At 49.9% G+C, this 22,742-nt stretch overlaps 1 protein-coding gene across 5 annotated transcripts in view; it reads right to left on the reverse strand.

Annotated features, from left to right (window-relative positions):
* Positions 1-222: 222 nt before the first annotated feature.
* The window catches only part of CXCL12 (C-X-C motif chemokine ligand 12), a 28,967-nt gene continuing 6,447 nt past the window's right edge, over positions 223-22,742 (reverse strand). The window contains exons 3-4 of one of the 5 annotated variants that reach the window (XM_004432413.3): positions 22,632-22,718; positions 223-521 (exon numbers count right to left, since the gene is read on the reverse strand). In XM_004432413.3, coding sequence (XP_004432470.1) covers positions 455-521; positions 22,632-22,718 — 154 coding nt within the window. In that variant the 3' untranslated portion in view covers positions 223-454. The other 4 variants (XM_004432414.3, XM_004432412.3, XM_087431885.1 and 1 more) reach the window with 4 other exon arrangements.

Here is a 22,742-nt window from a genome sequence, read left to right on the forward strand (position 1 = left end):
AGAGTGAGCCAGGTCGGGGAGCAGCCCCTGCTCGTGCAGCCAGTGTACTACATGCTATCTTTCCCTGTTCTTTATCTTTGCTGTTTACTTTTACTATAAAAGTAACATGGGCTTGTTATAAGAAATGCAGGCATCATGGAACAATGTCATCTGAAAACGCGAAAGTGAGCGTAGCAATCAGGGTCCCAACAGAAAAGAGATGGCACACTCAAGTTAGGTCATTTCAGAGGAGTTTAATAAAAGGACTCCTTACAACGGTGCAGGCAGGACACAGGGTGGCCTCCCCTTGAGAAGGGGGAGGGGAGGAAGCAGTCACCAGATGCAAAGTCAGGGGGCACGCTGGACAGAGCTCCAACCTTCCAGCAGCAGTAGCCGGGGGTGACTTGATCTGAAGGTTCCAGGGTATAAATATCCTGACTCACTTCTCCTGCTGTCCTCACCTCCTGCTGGCGATTCAGATAGAAGTGCTGGCTGGGGTGGCTCCCAGGGCAGAGGTCCAGCCCAAGAGAGTGGGACTGGGTCTGGAGGGCGACAGAAGATATTCCACACAGTCCCCCAGAATCCATCCCGTCAAGTAACCTCTGTTGGCGGCGACGTCTCTAAACCTGGTGTTAGGGCCTGAGTCCCCACATTTACTAAACCTGGATTGTTCCTCCCCACTGAAGCCCCTGCAGCCGGCTGCCCCCAGGTTCTGCAGGGAACTGAGTGAATAGAAGAAAGTCTGCTGGATGCACTCAGAGAATTCCATTAATCCAATGAGAGCAATGGAAACGTGAATGAGGGGTAAGAGGAGGCAGCAACAAGGAAGGTGGGTCTGCAGCTACAGGCTGAGAAGTGGAGAGAAGGAAGTTACCCAGATGGAAACAGCAAACAGATAGGACTCCTGCTCCATCAAGGCTCCAGGACTAGTCCTGCCTCCGCCCCTGGATACCCCTCCAGCCCTCTGCTCTCTGCCTCTCCCTGCTCACTCTCCACCAGCACTGCAAACTCCCTGTGCAGCCAGGTGAGGCAGCAGCAAGGGCACGTGTGATCAGGTGTGGAGGCCCAGAGGGCTGTGGGGAGCTTTAGAGAGTTTGAGTTTTATTTAGATTTTAAACAATCCCCATGGCTTTGTCTTTTCCCCAAGGTAAAATGCCCCGAGGTCCAGAGTACAGCCTCTCATCCTGTGGTCCTGGACCTGAAGTAAAGTATCACATCCCCTGAGACCAGTGAGAAATGCTCCTGCTTAGGTGCAACCCAGACCTGCTGAGCCAGAAGCTCTGGGGGTGCAACCAAGAAATCTGTGTCCTAAGAAGCCCTTCGGCAATTCTGATAATCTCTCAAATTTGAGGGTCACTGGTCTAGAGCAGTGATTTCCTAACGTGAGATTATCTACAGAGCAAAAGAGTACTGCCACCTTTATCCCAGCCTCAGAATCGGATTTCACTCATCACAGCCTGGGAAACAGGTATCCTAACGTGCAGCTCAGGCTGAGCCTGGCCCGGGCCTTCCCCAGGAGCCTCTGCTGCCTCTGGACTGGCTTTTCACCTCTCTTTGCTTTTCTGGATTTCTTTTACCAAATCCTTTTCTCAGATCTGCCATCTTCTCTTTTCTTGCATCTACTCACTGGAAATAGGTTAGGGCGAAAATCTCCTTTTCAAACATTTATAGGGTAAAATCTGCCAAACAAGATACTTGTGAGCAACTCCTTTTCTGGGGGTTTTGCACAAGTACGCTAAAAATTGTATAGTCCATTTTTCCTAATGCTTCAGTCTGTAGTCCTGGAGAGTTACAATCTTCTATATTAAACTTGTCAAACTAAATTATTTTTTTAATAAAATGCATACTATGCTTCATGTTAATATAATATATTAACATCCATTGCAGATGTAACCACATGAAAGTGTTTAGAGAAATATTAGCTTGCCACACTATTCAAATTATGTTAATTTGACCAACGCAAAATCCTCAGGGCATATGGGCAACAGTAACAAAAACATTTGTAAATAGTTAATATGTGACAGTTTTATTGCCTTCCTTCTTGGGATAGTAGGTCAGGCTTTGACCAAAGAGAAGGTAAACAAACTTGGACTTGGCTGCATGGTGGAAGAAGACTTCCAGGGCAACGAGACTGCAGAATGGCCAGCTGCCCTCAGAGGGCGTCCTTGCGGGTACAGCTGGGGTGTGGTGTGGAGGAAAGTGGCTGCCTCATGAAGCTGGCAGCCAGTGGGGAGGACAGACTGTAGACATATGAGCAAAGGAATGAAGATGGTGCTGAGGTCTGTGGGTTGTGAAGGAAATGGGGTGGAGCAGAGAGGGTGATCAGAGGGGCATCTCAGTAGACGAGAGGGTCCAGCTGAAGGATAAGGGAGTCATGGGATGGAAGGTCTGGGAAGAAGCCTTGGGCAAAGGAAAGATGCATTTGAGGACCTTGGGGGTCTTGGGGGAGGCAGGAGCAAGACAGTGTGATTGAAGATGAGGAGAGGATATGGGGCTGGAGACGGGAGCTGTGGGAAGTTCTTGGAGGGTTTCAACAAAGGAGTGGTAAGATCCATACAAAATATGTTTATTTAGTGACTGCAATGAGTTCACACTTTATTCGGCACCAGAGGGGAACCCACAAGCAGGGCAAGGCTAATCTTTCTACTCCAGAATCTAACGCATCACTACCTTCGAGGTACTTTTCAATCTTCTGTGAGGAGAGAAATTGATTGCATCCAAAATCCTAAATAGTTCTAGACCATTATGAAGGCTCTCCTCACGTTGTTTAAAATTAAATGTTTAATATTATTTTATAAACTCTTTTCCATCCATTTCAACTTTTGTTTGTTTGCCCTCCAGATTTTCCTCAAATCTCTGCATGTCTTTTCTCACGTGGATGACCTCACTGGCCACGTCCAGGGAGTCAGGTAGCCTCTGTGTTACTGTTTCTGGGTGCTGGGCAGCGCAGAGGTTCGTGAAGCTGCCTTTCACCGCACTGGGCACTGGGACATGCCCAAAGAGCCACAAATGAAGGCCAGAGCTGCTCCCAAAGGCTGGCGGTGGACCCCTGGCTCATCCAGTGTTTGAGTTTGGCTGGGTCCCTGAGATTTCTCGTAAGTATCTTTAGTTCCCGCCATATTCCCAAGCCCAAATCTGTTGAAGATGCCTTTTTCTGTCTTGTTTTGTTTCACTTTGATGCTGACTAGTTTGAACATGTGAACAAAAACAATGGGGAAGGAGCATTTCAGGGCTGGGAACCTCACAAATCTGTTCCACTTTGATCTGATTCCTATAAAATGGTGTGTGTCAGGGAAGAGAAGATGGAACTTTTATTTCCAAGCTGCGTTGGACATTTCTGAATATCCTTCTAAGGAACCTCCAGTGGGGACCAGGTTCAAGAGACCTGGTGGGGGCTCTGTCTGTCTTCATTTACTTGGAAACGTTTTTTTTTTTTTTTGGTTGGGAGACCATCTGGCTGCTCTGAGAAGGGATCCGACTTTGTTACACTGGCACAAGGTGGTGCTGGGACCCCCTGGCAGGACAGCTGGTGGAACAAATTTGCTGAAGCTGGAATAATTGGGAGTGAAGGATGAAAGTTGGGAATTTGAACTCCCAGGAACACATATGTTCTAAACTGTGGAGATCTGCGGTTTGTGAACCAATAGCAAAATTAAGAAATGGTGAGATCCAGATGAAAGATGTTCAGTTCACAGGTAAAGGAGCAAAACTGATTTTCACACCACGTCGTTGGCAGGAGACTTATAATTGGATGTGCCAGAACCTCGCAGGGATGGGCGGCTCCAAGCAGCCCTGGGTCAGCCCAGAGGTGCAGCTGTCCCAACCCTTCCGAGGCTGCAGGTCAGGGAGCTGCAGTGGGTGGCAATTACATATTGAGTTTGTTTTAATATTTTCTTCAACAAGTAATTAAATTTTCTTGCAGCGAGTTAGTGGTGGCCCCGCAATGGAGATTTAGGAGCTGGAAATTTCCATGAAATCTGCCAGAGCTGGTGACTCTTGCTTATGGAGCTGGAGCCAAGGGAACAGGGTCCAAAGCCTCGATTGGGTGGGGGATCTTGGAGGAGGGCCGAGCTGGGAGCTAGGGAGCCCTGAGCATGGGCCTGAGGCTGTGAGAAGAGCATCACTGGGATGGGAAAGGGAAAAAAGCCTTGGGCGGAGCCCACGGTGGGGGAGTATGGGCCCTAAGCCCAAGGCCACAGCCTAAGCACAGGAATTTGCAATGAACCCTGGCCGCGTGAGAATGTCCTGCTCTCGGGCACCTCCAACCGTCCAGGCGCCCTGGCAGGAGCACTGGGAGATGGGCTGGGGAGAAAGCCAAAGCGAGCGGGCTTCTCTCCTTTATCCCAGCTGGGCCTCCAGCAAAGGAACATCCTCCACCCAGACAGCTGGAGGGCCAAACGTCACCAAGAGCACAGGGCACTTCACTAAGATATGGGTTTGATTACAAATGGAGAACATAGGAGGCAGTCCAGAGAAATGAAAGATCTGCATGTTTGCAGGCTTTGAGGGGTAAAGCCAGGGAGGGGAATCCCAACTTAGTACTGCACTCCCTGGCACCCGGCATATCTAGCCACAAAACCCCAGTCACTAGCCTTCAAACCAAAACCATGCAGAGACACAGAAGACCAGGTCATGTCTCCTATTGATCCTGGGGGGTCCTGAGCAAGTCAGTCACTTTCTCCTGGTAAGTCAGGTTGAATGAAGTCGTGAATCTGGAGCAGCCAGCCCTGAGTCTGGCACAGAATCAGCACCTGGGGAACATTAGCTGGATTCATTTCTATCATTATTAGTCCTGTTACCCTTTATCAGCCTCTGCCCTGGCTCCTTCCGTGCCGCCCGGTCAGGGCAGGGTCTGACTCTCCCTTTACCCAACTCAAGAACGCATTTCTTTGACCCACACTCCTGAGCTCATGGCTGCTCATGACTGGGGGCGTGTCAGTTAACACTGTCACATCCAGGAGACACTTCCACATATTTCACATGTGCCAGACCCCTTGACAGTCTCAATCATGTCACCCTGTACCCCAGGGCAGTCCCCAGCCCAGCAGATGGTGAAGGAGTGTTCAACGCCCTTAAGGCTCAAAGTGACTCCCTCCTGTCACCATCGCCCCTCCCCACCCCGACACCTCCCTTTTATCCCTCAATGGCTACATCTGAAACACACAAGAAGAAGGACTAACTGGTGATACAGATGGCTCAATAAAAAATGTGGAGACTCAAGTTTCTGCTACATTTACATACACAGCTTAGGAAAGTGCTTAACTTGACTGCTTTCTCATCTGCAAAACAGGAATACCATTTCCCTTGCAGGGAGCATGGAGCATCAGTTAGTGTGTGCTCTTGCCTGGCACAAGGAAGGATGCAATGAATGCTGGCTTCGTATGCTTCCCTGCACTCAGGCACCAGCCCTGCCCCACCTCCATGGCAATCCAGGGCTGTCCTTTCTCCCCACTCTGTGAGCTACAGATGAGGGACCAGAGCCGAGGAGACCGGGGCTCAGGAAGGTGCCGAGACTTCCCTGGTCTCAAATGTGGTCTGTGATGGGGTGGGCATTGACCACAGGTCCAGCGATTCTCTGCAGACTCTGTGGATTCTGATCTCTTCTCTTCCTGGGCTGGCCTCCCTGTCTTGTACCTGGACTCTAGGGAGAATGAGGAGCCCAAGGCCAGGTCGGGGATTCAAACGCCCCAGAAAGCAGCTCCAGGTGTGGGTGAGGAGAGGAGATGAGAACCAGGGAAAGAAGCAGGACATGGACCTGAGGCTTGTTCAGTCTTTCCTGGAGGGAGAGGAGGACACAGAGAAGGAGGAAAGCTGGGAGGAGCATCCTTCACCATTCTAAGTACAAGCATAGCAGAATCCACAAATTCATTCATTCTTTGATAAAGTGGCCAGATAATTTATCATTCAAACTAGGACATACTGAGAGAAAAAGGCACTATTAGTCATTTTGCTGGGACAACAGGCAGACCCTGGGACTGTCTGGGCACATCAAGATGCACAGTTACTCCGTTCTTTTAGGACATTGAAACGGCATCTGAATAGCATCACTGGGACCCTTGATTGCCCAGATGACTACTCCCTCTGGTTTCCCTCTGTGGGAATCTTGGGGTTCAAGTTCTCCCCTTTCTGAGACCCCAGGCTCCAGGCCCTTGCTCCTTGAGGTGTCTTGGGTGCAGATGCAGCACACCACTGGTGCATGACAATCCGGCTTCAGGAGGTCAGCAGGGGCTCCATGAGCCCCACCCCTTTGGAACTGGCTCCCTGAAAAGGCACCGAGGCAGGAATCTGGCCCCTGCCCTCCTGCCACCTGAGAACATGGGCCTTGGCAGCTGCATGGAAAGTGCCTTGTGGGTGAGATCCAGTTTTGTTATTCTAGAAAAGCACAGAGCGAGGACTATGCCCTTCCTAGGATGGATCTAACCCCAGCCTGTCCCAGAGAGCATTGAGAAGGAGTTTTTGAGTCAGAGATAACTGTGTTTGGATTCCAGAGCTGCGGCTCTGTGTGGGTGGCACGGGCGCTCCCCTGGACCCTTCTGAGCCTCCCTGTCCTTATCCGTGCTGGGATCAGCAGCATCTTCATGACACATATTAATCAGATGCTTTACCCTTGAAGGACTGCATTCAATACTGATAGGAGAGCACAGAGCAAGAGGCTCATAGGGTAGCAATTATGAGGCTGGTGTTTTTGAGTCTGATATATCACCATTTAATTGTAAAGCCTACAGCTCTTTAGGAAAGAAAAAAACGTAGCTTTACAGATGTATACTGTAATCGTAAAATGCATCCTGATTTTAGAGACATAAGAATTTTTTTTAAACTCTTAGTAAATCAAAGAAATCTAGTGTGATCCTCTGACTTCTTTCTTTCTACCCGGGGAGAGTGAGCCACCTTCCAGATCAGGTTTCATGGACACAAGACCAGTACACTTTTTTGACCACAATCTATAATAAAAATTGCATTTGACATTATGAAACACACACACACACACAAATTGTTCTTCCCTTTAGTGGATGTGACATATCCAATGTTTTCCAATTTATTCTCTTCTCTTCTTTCTTTTATATTCAATGCTATTTCATTTTTAAAAATTGCTACTTCTGACAGACTATACTGATTTCACAGCCAGAGTTTTCCAGCATTTCCTCTAACTTAAAGAACTCTCATTTAAGCCCCAGAAATACCCTTGCGCCATACAGGGCAGAACGGACCTGAGCCAGACAGCCCCTACCCACCGCCTCTGCCTGGGGCGCCACTTTGAAAACTGCAAGAAAAGATTGTCTGGTACATTGAAGCCAAACAGCCTAGGATCAGATCAGGCCTCCTCACATCCCAGGTCCGAGATGTGGAGCCTCCATGGCCGCCCTGGACGTCAGTTTCTGTGTCTGTCACATGGGAGAGGGCTGTTCTCCTGTAAGATTGTTGGGAGGACTGAAGACCAGACCTGGAAAGTACCACCATGGGCCTGGCGGGCACAGGCCGCCCCAGAAATGTCAGCTGATGGAAAGCGCCTGACCAAGGTGTTTGTCCCCACTGGGAACTCTGTCCTGCCAACCTAAGGAAATGCGCAGTGACTGCATTAGCCTCCAGTTCCCCTTGGCGGCCTGAGCGGGGGCACGCCCACATGGCCTGCAGGGCAGGTGCTCTCTCAGAGCAAGAACTGGACAGATCTGGTCCCTGGAAGGCCTCATTCTTAGGTGCCAAGATCCCAACATGGTGCTGGGGGGTAGGTTCCCATAGCGGCTGGAAGGAGAGCCGCCTACTTGCAAGCTCAGGAATGCCAAGAACAGTCCTTTCCTCACGGCCTACAAGCCCATGTGACCCAGGCTGATGTCCAGGGAAATGCCTGGGAAGAGGCCAGGATAAGGCAAGCCCGTGGCTGTATCTGGGGCCGTCCAGACTGACCAAGACCGGTCACTCCTTCTGAGCAACTTTCCCAGCTGCTGTGCAGAGCTTAGCTGCTGCCCAGGAAAGCTGAGCACAGCCGCCACTGTCACCAACCTTTCCTGAGTTCTTGGTCCCTTCCCTGACCTCTTCCCCAGAGGATTGGCCATCCCGCCCAGGTCTGGCTGTAAGCAGCTGCCTTAGGCCAAGCCAGCAGCACTCAGGGTGGACTGAGGCCTCCACCTGGGCAGAACAGTGGGAAAGCCATGGAGAACCACAGAAGCAAGGCAGGGAAGCCTAATGACTAAGGCCTCAGGTTTGGAGCGTAACAGACCTAAGTTGGAATCCCTACTCTGCCACTTCCCAGCTGTGTCCATCCGTGCAAGGACACAGTCTTGGTTTCCAGTAGCTGATCCCTGTTAATTGTTCTTTTCCACTTGGCAATGTCTCTGGAATTACACTTCTCTGGTGCCCTGGCTATGTCCTAAGGTCTGGCCACTGGCCACCGCCCCAAGTCAGGCCTGTGATGAGACACTAGCAGCAGAGTTCTCATCCCAGGGACCTGTAGTGGCTGTGGTTGTCCTCCCCTTGGACCCAGGCCCAGCACTGACCACCCCGTGGTCTGCACAGGGAGTGTGTGCAGGTCCCCACAGGCGGTGCCTCTGGGGAAAGGAGTGACTCTTTAATCTGGACTCACAGGAAATGGACCACTATCGTTCTTCATGTGCTGGGGACTCCAGGGGGAAGCGTCAGGCACAGTGGGTCGGAGTGTGTGACCACTGATATATGAACATTGGCGTGAGATGCATTTGGGTCCAAATAATGACTTACCAGTGTGACCGTGAGTGTGCAAACGAATGCACAACCTCGTGAGGTGAGCATTGCTGTCTTTGTTTTAGAGATGAGCCAAGAAAGGTTCCAATGTGTGAACATGCTATTGATTTATCAGGCAGTCATTCAAAAAATATTTCTTTAGTACCTCCTGTGTGCTAGCCACAAAGGATAGAGAGCAAAACAGACCAAGCCCCTCTCTTCCCGCCTGGTGTGAACCCTCTCTTGTGGGGACGTGAACGTGGCAGGTGGTGTTATGGAGGAGGACAAGGTGGCCAGCGTGGGGAGGGGCTGCTGTACAGGATGCGGAGTCTGCAGAGGCTTTTCTGACAGATGCTGGTGGGCAGAGACTGAAGGAAGGGAGGGGTAAACCCCGTGGTATCTAGGCAGAGAACACCTACCACAAAAGTCCTCTGCCAGGGGCGGGGCTGGCCTGTTCAAGGGAGAGGAGGCCAGTGTGGCTGGAGCAGAAGGGGGTTGGGTCAGAGAGGTGACAGGAGCCAGTGGGTGTAAACCTCTGTTGGCCACTGGAGGGTTCGAGTAGGAGTGATGTGGCCGGGCATTGTGACAAGTCACTCTTGTTGCTGTTGAGAGGACACTGTAAGGCATGAGCATGGGCCAGCCAGGGGCTAGTGACTCACATAGAGACGGCTATGGCTTGGACCAAGATGGTAGCAGTGAGAAGTGACTGGGTTCTGGATTTATTTTGAAGGTAACTAATTGAGTTTGTTAATGGTTTAGCTCAGGATTGCAAGAAAAAATAAATCAAAGATGACCATAAATGTACAGCTATGACATACAACTATGTACTGGGGATTTGGGGGGAAAAAATAAATAAATAAAATCTTTAAAAAAAAAAAAAAAAAAAGATGACCATAACGTTTTGGCCTGGGCAACTGAGAAGGTGGAGTTGTCATTTGCAGAAATGAGGACGAGCAGGTTGGGGGGAAAGTGGAAATTAGGAATTTCATTTTGCATATGATAAATTTCAGAAGAGAAGCTGAGTGGACAAGCCTGGAGTCCAGGAGCGATATCGCTCTGGATTCCTCAGCATTTACACGGTGTTCAAGGCCAGGAGAGTGAATGAGTTGATATGGTGCGAAAGAAGAGCATCTGAGGACTGAGCCCTGGGTGTTCCTGTGTGCAGATGTCTGGAGGATGAGGAGGAAACAGCAAAGAGAAATGAGAAAGCATGAAGCTGAAGACTCAGTGATAAGTGGTCTCCTGAAAGCTAGCCAGAAAATGTGTTTCAAGGAGGGTGATCAGCGATGTCAATGATGCCCGTAGACAGAATAAGCTGAGAATTGATAAGCGACGATTGGATTTCCCAAAACAAGGCTCAATGACGACCTTGACAAAGAGCAGTTCTAGAGGAGGGAGTGGTAGGGTCAAAATTCTAATTGGAGTGGGTTCAAGAAAGAAGAGAGAGAGGAGGAGAGAAAGTGGACATAGGAAATACAGACAACACTTTTGAGGACGTTTGTGTGAGGAGAAACAGAGAAAGACTGCAGAAGCTGTAAGAGGATAGAAGGGGAGAAGGATAGCATATAGGGGCTGTTTTTATTTTTGCTTTGTCTTGTTTTCAATGGCAGTTATTATGTCATGTTGGCGTGTTGATGTAGAGAGGGGAAGATTTATGGTGCAGGAGAGGGGGGGAAGTCAGGAGAGATGTCCTTGGGCATCTGGAGAAGGACTGGGCTCCACTTCTAGGTGCAGGGTGGCCAGGGAGCAGGGTGCTCCCTGCAGGGTGACAGCAGTGATGATGGATACAGATTAGACAGGTGGTGGAGGAGAGGTGAAGATCGTGGAAGTCATCTTCTTATTGCTCCCTTTTATTCTGACAATGGACGCCAGACCATCAGCTGAGAGTGCAGACGGAGAGGAGGATGAAGATTGAAAGAAAGAAGAAAGTGTGGAATAAGCACCTAGGAGCAGGAGGAGCAAACGGGCAGGGAAGTGTGGTGGGATGTCGGCAGCTCTGAGGACACACTTCAGTTAGCCTCATGAATTTAGAGCCCAGACAGCAGGGATGTTTTTTTCCCAGCTCCAGTCAGCTGCAGAGGTGCAGGCGCAGTGTGGACTGAGTTAGATTTAACTGGGGATGGGGCATACAGCAATGGACAGCTCCTCACTTTCACTACAAGTCCAGGGCTGCTCCCACTCAGCCACCCAGTCCACCAGCACCTCTTGCCACTCCACGGCCCCCTCCATTCGCAGGAATAACAGAAGGGCTGGGAGTGTGAGAGGCTTCATCTAGGGCTTCACTCTGCTTTGTTTCTGTTTGGTTTCATGGGCCAGGAGGTAGCTGCAACTCATTTGCTCTAAAATGAACGGTAACTCCTGAAAACTTAGCCGAGCAACCTCCTTGAGACTGGAGAGTAGCTCCAGTCCCAGGTAGGACAGCAGGGCTTGGCTGTGACTTGGCCTGTTGATGCCCCACAACCTGAGGACATCAGCTGGCTCACCAAATGTTTGTTCAACACCCACTATGACAAGCACCCTTCTAGGCACTGGGAACAAAGCTCCCCATCCCCCACGAGACATTACGGAGCTTACAGCTGAGCAAGGGAGGCCTTAGGGATGGACCCCACCTAAGAACTCAATTGTCCTGGTTTGTTCTTCTCATTGGATACACAGGCTGTGGGGTAGACCCCAGCCTCTCCTCCACACATGTGGGGCTGGGCAGGAGCTCCACACAGGCTGACCATGGTTCAGCCATCTCACCACAATTGATGTTGGGGAAGTTGGGTTGGTGCTAGTGGGTACCTTCCTTGGGGGAAAAGCCTCCAGGCCCTAAAAAGAATCTGTGCACAATTTATGGGGGGAGGGGCTTAGGGGATGCTTCTGGGTGGTTTATGGATCCTAACAGGTAGCAGGCACAGGCCTGGTCCTTCCTTGGAGTTAAGGCTGAAGCCAGGGAGAGGGCTCAGACAAGACCCTCGGGAGGTTGGGAGGGGGTAGGGAGGTCTCTAATGTAACTCCCTTTGCAAGTGCCAGCCCATGGCTGAGCCTCCTTGCCCACTTCGCCTAATTGCTCCTAGTGATGGTTATTTGGGTATAATTAACAGAAATCCTCATTCTAGCTCTAGAGTGGGATTTACTTGAAATATACGCTACCCAAGGGCAGGGAGTGCAGCTGGACCTTCTCCGCCACTCCTGCCCCTCTGTGGGCGGCCACCTCTCACTCTGCCCAGGGTACCTGGTCTCTCACCCCAACTTCTCTCTCTGAATCTGTTTCATCCAATTGTCTGTTTCTCTGTCTCCCGGCTCCCATACTCCCAAGTGCAAGGATCCCAACTGTAGGCACAGAAAATCCAATGAGGTCTGAATCACAACTCTGCACTCCTAGGACAGAAAATTGGATCGGCCAGCCTGGGCCAGGTGTCTACACCATCCAATCAGCTGTGCCGAGGGGACCCCCTTATGATGCTTCCCAGATGCCAGGACCTCACCCTTGTGGGGGCCCAGCTCCTCCCAGCTGCATTTGTGTGGTTTGCAAGGGGAGTAAGGGGGCTGAAATCCAGCTCCCTCTGCCCTCATGCCAGGCTCCCCCTGTGAGCTGCACCCCTGGCAGAATAAGCTCCCATTTCTAACTCACAGCAGGAACCACATGGGCTCTCCAGGGCAGTCCTCAAGGGTCAGTGGATCCCGCCAAAGGAATCTACCTCTCTCAGGTCTTGGCCTCACCGGCACTTCTGTTAGGGAGGCCGTCATGGTGCTCTGTGCATCCCCAACACCTGGATGCACCTGATCTACTCGTGCTGAGCTTTATGAAAATGCTCACCTAACTGCAGGTCAGTCCCCAGACCGCAGGCTCCATGAGGGCAGGGAGAAAGCTGTCTTGCTGACCACAGTATCCATAGCATCCAGCACAGGGCCTGGCATCACAGCTGTAGCTGGCTGACTAATGAGGGCCACGTAAAGCATGGTAGGCCACAGCGTTATTTTTTTTTTTTTCCACATGACATTACCCTGAAGAGTCAACATCATTCTGAAGAATTAACCCAGAGGTTGTTAATTCCTTGTGCACAAAGAGTGGTGGAGAGTGCTAGAACCAGCACCGCACAGGCACTCAGGGAATCCACAAGACCCCAACCAAGAGGCTTCTCCCCGTCTGTCTTCTCAGAGGGAGAAGCTCAACTGTTAAGATCATGTCTATCTCCAGCTGGCATCTGAGCTTTGCTGCAGGTCTAAGTACAGGCAGGTATGACCTATTCCAGCTCTGTGGACCCCAGGGAACAGCAGAGGGAGAGAGAGAGCAAAATGGCTTTCGCATACACTACGCCAGTCTAATCCTCACAACAACGCTGGGGGATACTAAGTTCCAATGTTATAGCTGGGGAAACTGAGACTCTGGGCAAGAGGTGTGTCTCAAATCACAGAATGCTCAGAGGGAAGGTCAGGATTCAAGCACTGGTCTACCAATCCTCACACCCACGCTTGTCCCAGGAGACCACAGAGCCTCCTGCCATGGCCTTCTCTAATCCTTCATTCTTCCTCCAGTCCATCTGCAACTTAGCAACCACATGGCACCACCCGATAAATAACTGGGAGGTTCTGAGCACAGGGGTGACATGGTCACGTCTGGGCCTATGGGCAAGAGGGTCTGGGAGACAGCAATCTGGACTGAGACGTTTGGGGATTTTGTGCTGGCCTCTCCTTTCAGCGTGGTTGACTGTGGACGAGAGAGAATGTGGGAGGAAGTGTGAAGGGGCTGACTTCTGTGAGGACAGAACTTGTCTATCAGGCTCCCCCACTGCTCAGTGTCCAGGGCAGTGCTGGCTGGCCACAGTTGAGAGAATCAGTGTCGGGTTTCCAGGAGGGCCCTTGTGCAGGACAGAAAACGCACAGGGTGCTGGTTCCTCGACAGTGCCTTTGGGGACGGGGCCTCTGTTTTCTTCTACTAAGCCTGAGAAGTATCAAGTGGAGGCTTCCTTCCCGATAGCTGACAAGCAAATACCTGGGCCTTTGCACAAACCCATCTCTTCTGGAGTAGAGGACTGGTTTGCCGTTAGGAAGGGAATCCAGAAAAACTAAGGACATTTGGAGAGAAGGGAGTGCCTTCCCACTACTAAAGATCAGTTGACTAGGAGAGGCAAGTATGCCCCCAGAATTCTTACCTCCATCAGTGATTATAGTGGCCTGTTTTCCACTAACTATTGTAGTTAGGATTGTATAACCCCTCCGTGTTGAGTTTGAGGAAGAAAAATCAAGTCTGGAATATTCCAAATGGTAACACTAATTTCAAACCGTTGGCTGCTACATTTGAATACAAGCCTTTATTTGGAAAATTATAAGTGCATATACATCTTTTCATTGATATGACTTCAAAGTAGAAATTGCTGTTTCTCAAAAGGAGTTGTTACTTGTTAAAAAAAAAAAAAAAGCACACTGCATACAGGAAACTTCTCCTGGACCATTTTCACATTATCTGGGAGATGCATTTTAAACAATACAAAATACAGTATTTATCACATTTAACACTGACCCCATCACTGCCCAGGGACTGAGAGTCCAGCGAGGTTGCAGAATAACAAGTTTCCTGTGGGGTTTTTTCAACTTGGCCATGTCAGTGGTCTGCTTAGGACTTGAAGGTTCCTAAAGCTTTTCCTAGGGATGGAGCTCCCTCAGAATGGGTCAGGGAAGATGTGTAGAGGGATCAGGACCCCACAATTCTCATCCAGCTGCAAAAGGGCACACCACCTGGGTAAAGGTGATGAACCCCCAGTGAGGGAGCCCATGGTGATAACAGCAGGCAGTGGTCAGAAAAGGAAGATCAAATCGGATCCAATGAAAAGGTTTAGAAGTTCTCTGGACTTCACACAAGGGGATTGCAACCTTTCGCTATTCAGGCCCTCTGCTCAAAGCCGAACCTCCTTTCTCAGGAGGACAAGCAGACAAGCAGAGGGCCCCTCCTGAGCCTACTCGCTGGGGTCTCAGCACCTGGCCAGAGCTGGACAAAGAACAGTGCAAACAACACATGGAACAGATTCAGATTCCAACACACAGCATGTCTGTGAGCCCCGGTCCCCCAGCCCCGCTGTCTGGTCCTGATGCAAAGGCTGGCAGTGAGGACCACCCTGGAAGTTACAAGGAGCCAAAGGGAAGGTCAGGAAGAAGCAGCACTGGACCAGGAGGATAGCTAGGTGACCCCTTATCAACTGATGACTTGCATTTTGAAAGCAAAAGGGGATCAGGAAAGCCTTTTCCTTTGCAAATGGACTATTTAAATGCATATTTGCTTTAGCTGGGAAGTCTCCTTTTAGGAGAAGATTGCAAGTAGGGGAATTGTTACACAAATAATCTTCTCTGCAGTTTCTACTCTTATCTATTTTTCCCCCTATAGGCGAGAAACAGAGATGATTCTTAACTGTAGTCAAGATTCATGGGCATGTTTATTTTCTTGGAGTAAGAGATTTAATGGTTCTGGTTCATGGATTCCAGGGGAAGATGCTTCCAAATTTTCTATGAGATTTTTAAGTATCTTGGATTACTCAGAAAATGACCATCCCACCGAAAATTCCATCATTTCATGTATAATTTAGGAGGCCTATAGTGACAGGTTAATTTCAAAAGAGGGTTTTGAAACTAGTTTTGTATCCCTTATAACTAATAAAGGCCCCACACACTCTACTTTTTCAATATAACATAGCTGGTTTGAGGATGAGAATTTTTGTTCGGTTGATGGTTGGCCTTCTACCAGGAAGATCCAATTTAAAGGAATATTTATGGAAATGCCTAACACATGTTACTGATAGCTCAAAGATTATTAAATCTAAAACAGCTACAATTCAAGATTGTTTTATTATAATACACTTTCTGCGTGTTATTTACAGTATCCTGTCAATTCGTTCATTTCCTTCTTTTGTCCTTTTTTTTCACTTTCTTAATTTTAAAAATTTTACTGGGATCTTTATCCAAGGGAGAAAGTATTAGTGAGACCAAATGAAAAACCACAAAACAAGCAAAAAGCCCTCAAGTGCCTATCTTTTCAAAAAGTGAAATTTTTAAACCGTTTAATGCAACTCTACAAACTGTCCTGGGTAGAGGGACACCCTCTAAACATCAGGGTATTTAACCTACTTTCCCAAATATCCCATCATTTTCTAAGAAGAATGCCCTCCTTGAGGTCCTGGAAGCAGAAGATGACAGCAGCAGCAGAGCAGGTCCAGGGGACATCATGCAAGATAAGAGATGATGGGATTGCCAATGGTGAAAAAGATGAGGGCAGATTTTAATTGGGAAGGAATCTTCATGTCCAGGATAGATCATTTTATGGATCGGGTTTTCAAAACCAAAAGAGTTGAGGATTCTTTTCTTGTTATTTCCATAACAATGCTTGGCTTGACACAATGAAGACAAAATTCTCTATGGTTCTGAGCTATTAATAACTATAGAAGCATGAGGGTCGGTGTCCTCAGAGGTCAACACTGTAAACCAAATCCCCTTGTGCTCTGTTGATCCACCATGGCTTTGTGATGAGTGGGGAAACCAAGGTCGTCCACCCAAAAGGACCACAGCCCTAATCAGAAACCTGGTCAAGGGCCCCGAGGGGCATCTCCTCACTCTCAGCCTTTGCATAGGAGGAACTGACAGTGAATGCACGGAGGACACTGGCTTTGAACGAAAACACAGGATCAGACAACAGACAATATTCCAAACAAGACACAGATGTGCACAGTGTTTTCAGGACCGGGTAACAGAGACATTTTGATTTGCTTCTTGGTGCCCAGTTTAGATTAAAGCTTTGGTCTTGAGAGAGTCCTTTTCCAGGGTCATGGAGACAGTCTTGGATACACATGATGATGGATGAGAGAGAGAATGATGAGAAGAACGTGATGGGATGCAGAGGAGAGCTCGGGATGAGGGGTGCATCTCGCCTTACCCTGGCCTCACACTCTCACCTGCCTCAGCTCAGGGAAGCCCTGCGATCTCACCAAAGAGGCGGACTCCGGCTCTCACTTGGAGGAGGGGGGAGCCTCCTGCCTAGCCCTCTGGAACCTAACCCTACACCATCCCTTGTGGCATAGGGCAGCCTCCACTAAGGTTTGTCCATGCTGACTGGTCCTGACTCTTCCTGCTGGCATTCCATCCTGGGACATGATGATGTGGGCAAGGCTTCCTCTGTCTGGGGTCCCAGCCTGCACAGCTCAGAGACAAAACTCAGGAACCACTAATCAGACAGGGGCTCCATGGGAAAGATATTATAATAAAGCAAGTAAAATAATGGTCTTAGTCTAAGTTCCTATCTGTCACCAGTGACATTGGATAATCAAACTAAATGAAAAATAAACATCATATATTTTGCTACATAATCAAACGGTGAAAATAAGGCAAACTGTGCAAAACAAAGCCCTTGGAAATGCATTCCGCCCTGCCCAGACACGGGGAAGCCTCTGGAGGCCCTTCCTAACACTGGTTTCAGACCTGGGCTCCTACTGTAAGGTTTCCTCAGGCGTCTGACCCAACCTGCGCCTCTCACATCTTGAACCTCCTGTTAACAAGAACAGAGGGAGACACCATTAAGGCGGGTTCCCACAGCGGCCAGGCCTCACACCTGAGATGCTGAGCCCTGCTCCAGCAGGGCCCCCACTCCTGACTTCCAAATCGCGGCAGTGCATCTCCCTTCCGAGGCCCTGGGCAGGGGGAGGGCAGTGAAACAGCCTTGGTGAAGCGAGGGATCGATTGGAAGGCGGGAAGTGGAGAAGACAGACCAGTGCAGCAAGCATGGAGCATGGTGGACGAACGAGGGCACGGAGACGGCATGGCACAGCGGTCACACAACAGGACAGGGAGCACTGCCTCAGCCCAGCACGGACGTTAGGGCTGATGGCCTCCCTTGCTCCGTCTGGAGGCTGCCGGCTCGTCCGGGGTTGGCACTACCAAACACTTCCACCTACCACCCACACTCACCCCAGGACCTCTCGGCCAGCGTGGCCAGGGGTGGCCCCAGAGGCGGGCACACTGGCTGCTGCGCACCTTGCACTGCTCACCTGGCGCAGACGCGTGCACTGCTGCCTAGTTTCAACCCCCAACCGAATGAAGGTCCGGCTCTTCGGCTCTTCCACGGAGACCCTGTCTTCGGCCGGGCTGCGGCTATGCCCGCTTGTCAGATACAGTGAGGCCCCAGGGCCATTGAAGTCATACAAGGACAGGACTGGAGAGTGCCTGTGTGTCTTAAGGTGGGGCCAGCTCTCTTAGTCTCCACAGCCCTGGCTTCCCCAGGACTGTGGCGGAGTCGCTGTGCCTGGGCACTGCAGAAAGCAGTTTGTCACCTCCAGGAAGCAATAGCTCACCTAACTGAGGCTAGAGGGCAAACAGCTCTCCACGGTGCCCAGGCTGGACCTGTCACCCCCGTCTAGGCACAGAGATGCACTGTTCCTGCAGTGTGGAGAAAGGAGAGCATGGAGGCCCAGGTCTGACCCTCTTCAGGGTGGTTTTTGTAAAGTTAAGCCAAGGTCACACAGACCAAAATTGCTGCTGGCTCCCACAGGAAGGACGGCAGCCCTGGGCAGCCCAGCAAGCACTCAGATGCCTTCAGAGGTTGGGAGGGCAGGAGGAGGTGGGCACCCCGCACACCCAGAAGCAGGCCTGCTATTCTGAGTGCTGGCCAGAGGGTCTCAGGCTGGGAGAGGTAGCCAGAGAAAAGAGATGGCAGTGGGAAACAAAAGGTCTTTGGCTGCAGGACCCTAGGGGGACACTTCTCCAATGGGGAAAAGGAATGGCCATAATTCTCTATGCTGTAACCATGAAGGAGTACACTAAAGCTTGAGGGAGACACAGGCTGTGGGATCCAGGTGAGGACGACAGGCAGGGACCTGAGGTTTTCTTCTCCTGAAATCCGTCTGCTCTGTCCTCCAACCATTTCATCTTTCTGGATCCATGTACTGAAATTATGCCCAGGGCTCACGGGTGCAGGGTGAGTGTCTGTTTATGTGCGACGGGGGATGGGGAGAAGAGTGGACATTCAAGGTGCCCTTTATCAAAGCACTACTGAAATCAGAGCCTTGCTTTCCCATGTGATCCCCCTCCTTCCGGTCCAAATTAGAGAGACTTGGCAAGAAATCTCAGACAATAAATCTGTGGGTCGGGGAGGAAAGTTCTAGAACTTAAACCACGTTCACTTTAGGCAGATGTTTCCCATGAGTGAGAATGGAGGCAGCTGTGTTCCGGAACCTAATAGCACAGAGTCATGGAGACCCTCTAGCAGAAAGGGGGGAGGGCGATAGGCTAGGAGTCCCCAGAGCTGCAGGCCCTGCACACAGTTCCTCCACGTCCATCGCGGACCCGTTTAAAGAATCTACAAAATGAACTGCCCAGCGAAGAGGCTCCCTGAGAAGCGTTTCCACACCTGCTCTCTGTGAGTGCAGAGCTCCCACCCACTCTACCCACAAGGTGTGCAGAAACCCACCTGTGCTTGGAGGTAAAGCCACTCACACAGCACCAGGCCTGCGGGGGGCGGGGGGCGTGTTGGAGAAGTCCCACCCCAGGCGGCAGAGTGGTGGAGGGCCAGGCAACAGGCACTTGGGAAAAGGAGTCAGTTATCACCTGCAAATGGCATGGCCACAGCCAGCTCTGCCCCAACAAGGCTGAGCTGGGCAGCACCGGGGGTGGGGAATGAGGGCATAAGGCACATGTCCCTTGCTGGCAGGGGTCCTGCTGCTGGGCTAGCAGACTGCTCTGTGCACCAGCCAGGCGGCCACATCCTGGTCTCAGACAGGAATGCAGACTTAAGTGTGTGGAGCTGTGTGAGCTCCTGAGCGATCATGGGCCTTCTAAGAGAGGGAGTGGAGGGCAGGGTGGGAGGCTCAGCAGCCCAGAGCAATGCTGGAGACCCCCGGCCATTCTAGAGTCCTAGGCCACTCTAGAGAGTCCTGAGCACATGGTTTCCGTGTCACAGACCCCAATCCCAGTCTCTGCACAACTACTTTCTTCATAACTTAGCAGGTCAGGAAGGGCCTTAAAAAGCGTATAAATACAGGAGCCAGTATGGCCACAGGGGCGGCAAAGCGCTGCTCCCCCATGGAAGTCTGAGCGGCCGCCCAGGAGGCAGGGGGTGTGCCCTGGAAGAGGGTGAGAGCAAATTTACAAAGCGCCGGGAGAGACAGGAGCAGAGGGCACTGCGGTCCATCTCGAGGTGGCAGATAACTAGTTTTTCCTTCTCTGAGCAGCCTTTCTCTTCTTCTGTCGCTTCTTTTTTCCTATCTTTTCTTTTTTCCCCACTTTTTCTTCTCTGCGCCCCCTTAGATAAAATTAGTAGAACCATTAATACTGTTGAAATAAACAAGAGTCTGTCCCAGTCTGCACAACATGTCACACTGGCCCATGTATCCTCTTAACTCGGTCTTCAGTCTCAGGCCTGGAGGCCCCTGGGCAAAGCACTACCATCAGTACATTAAGATAAATTAGACATTTTCCCCAATTCAAAAAGAACTAGACAGACTTCCACAACATCTGTGAACTGGTTAGAGCAATAGCCAATTTGCCAGCTTGACCCTGGTTCCCACTACTGCCTGAGGCTTCCAGTGGGGAAAGGAATTCACACCTAAAAGGGTGCGAAGGCACGCCAGGGCCAGGCTGGACTCCCATCTGCTCTCCTTGGGCTTCTTTCCTTCTCAAGGCAGAGCTGAACTCTCTGCTTTATGTAAAAAAATCTCCCCATTTCAAGTCGAATAATACTGTGGAGGTTGGAGGCCCAAAATTCAGATGGCCATCCAGGAGAAGAGAAAGAAGGCAGCCGGATCCCACCTTCTCCTTCCTGGATGCCTGTGGACACACCCTGGGAATGACTGGGATTGTTCTGGAGAGCGAGGGAGAGGGCTGGTTAGCAGAATTTTATTAGAGCAACTGGCTCATGACTGTCACATTAAAATGATTCAAGCTGAATGGTATTTAATGATTTATGGGGGAAGGCCACCTGTTCCTGAGAAAGCTCGATATTAACCATGGGCAGAAATTATGGGATTTTTACATGGGAAAATGTGAAAGCTGGATATTACAAGGGTTGAGTTTCTGGAGATTACATGGGAATGTTAGGAGAACCAAGGCAGAGGAGGAAGGGGAAGAGGAATTAGTCAAATATTATTCTTCAGAAAACCAGCACCACTGCTTTCATTGTGTTAAAAAAAAAAAAAAAAAAAGGCGCAAAAACGAATTGCAGATCTAATCTGCTCCTGAGAAAACCCCAGGTGCTGTCATTCACAGGTGAAGCTGTCACTCACAGGTGAAGCTGTCACTCACAGGTGAAGCTGTCACTCACAAGTGAAGCTGTCACTCACAAGTGAACTCGACGGAAGGGTCTAAGGCACCTAACCAGCAGGTCAGCTTATCTTCATAAACTCCAGAAATGTATCTGAGCTTCATGTCTAACAACTAATGGATTTTATTTCAGGTAAATAAATTCCCACATACAGTAGGAGGTTTATACCATGAAACGATTAGCATTTTATTGCTAGTGCATATAATGTCACATCTGATACAATTTTAGTACAAGTGAAAAAATATGCTGTGGCTAACATCAAAAAGCTGCAATCACATTTATATATCATACGTATTTCTTTACAAATTGCCAGTAGTTTAAGATAATAGAGAAATGTAACCTACTGACATTCATATGGCTCTACTTCAAATATGAGTTGTTCGACTATAAATATATTCTGAAATACATTTGTTTTCTAAAGAAAAGTTAAAAAAATTATGCACGAGAAAGTATTTTAAAAACGCTTTGCAAAAAGTTACCAATACCACCGGGCCCATCTGTGGATCACATTTATACATGGAAATTTCATCTTGCCAATATTTCTGATTGGAACCTGAAACCCTGTGTGGCTTCAGGAGTTGGGATGAGTGGCAAGAGGCTCATGTATTCATTTACTCTTTTACTTCTGATTTCAGAAACCTCAGAGTTTGTACAGCCTCCCTGGCATATACAGGCTTCAGAGGCAATCACAGAAACCAAATTCCTCAAAGCAGACTCGCAGATTGAAAATTGCATTTGATTCTGCAAAGACTCGTGTTTCACGGGAAGGCAGAGACGTGATCTCACACAGCCCAAGAGAGGGCCAGCCCCATTCTGGAGGAGGCCAGAGAAGGATCCCACAGAGGGCCAAGGAGGAGAAGAGGGCAAGGGGAGGAGGGGGCTGCAGGGCAGGAGCCCCAGCAATCCCCCTCCTCCTGCTGAGCACGTCCAGAAATGAGAAGCAGAAGCGAGATGAAAGCATGCTGTTGGAGGCAGGGAGAAGCCTGGGGAGGACCGGGAGAGGGTCTGAGCACAGTCCCCAGTGATGGTGGCTCTCACACGGAGCACACAGACCCGATCACCGAGCTCGAAAGAGGAGGTGAAGGCAGTGGCCACAGCCTAACACTGGTCAGTATGTGAGAGTCACCGGGGGTTGTCATTCCAGGAGGGGCGCCCCCTGTGGGAGCTGCCCACGGTCTTCCTCCAAGCCTCAGCGTCTAGAGGAAGGACACTTTTTTAAGCTCCATGCTTGGCCATCACCTGACTGTGCCCAGACCCCTCAGGGAAGAACAGGAGAAGCTCGAAAATAAACCAAATACAGATCTTGAAGTAATCACTGATTTAGAAAGGGATAATGAGAATGATGATGATGGTGATGATCATGAGAGAACGGACTGGTGGGAAATGCTGCTGGGATAATACAATTCCTTAGAAAAACCCCAGTTATAAAACAGCCAATGTGCAAGGGTCCGGGGCACGGATGAATACAAGCTGCGATATTGTACCATATGCTATAAATGCCGTTATCTACATGCTGGGCAAATCTCAGGCCCGTTCCCAGGTCCATGCGCTCCCCCACAGGCACACCTGGTCCTCACATTCAGACCTTCCTCCCCCACGCCTTCGCCCTTTCATCTCTCATACGGTTTTAGCTTTCCTCAAGTGGATCTAGCAGAAAGTCCTTTTCGGCTGTTGTGCTTACTTGTTTAAAGCTTTCTCCAGGTAGTCTTGAATCCACTTCAGTTTCGGGTCAATGCACACTTGTCTATTGTTGTTCCTCAGCCTTGCCCTGCCGAAACAGAAGAGGCGACAG

Source organism: Ceratotherium simum, chromosome 6 (assembly GCF_057802395.1).
Source record: "Ceratotherium simum simum isolate JZ-2026a chromosome 6, ASM5780239v1, whole genome shotgun sequence".
NCBI classification, from domain to species: domain Eukaryota; kingdom Metazoa; phylum Chordata; class Mammalia; order Perissodactyla; family Rhinocerotidae; genus Ceratotherium; species Ceratotherium simum.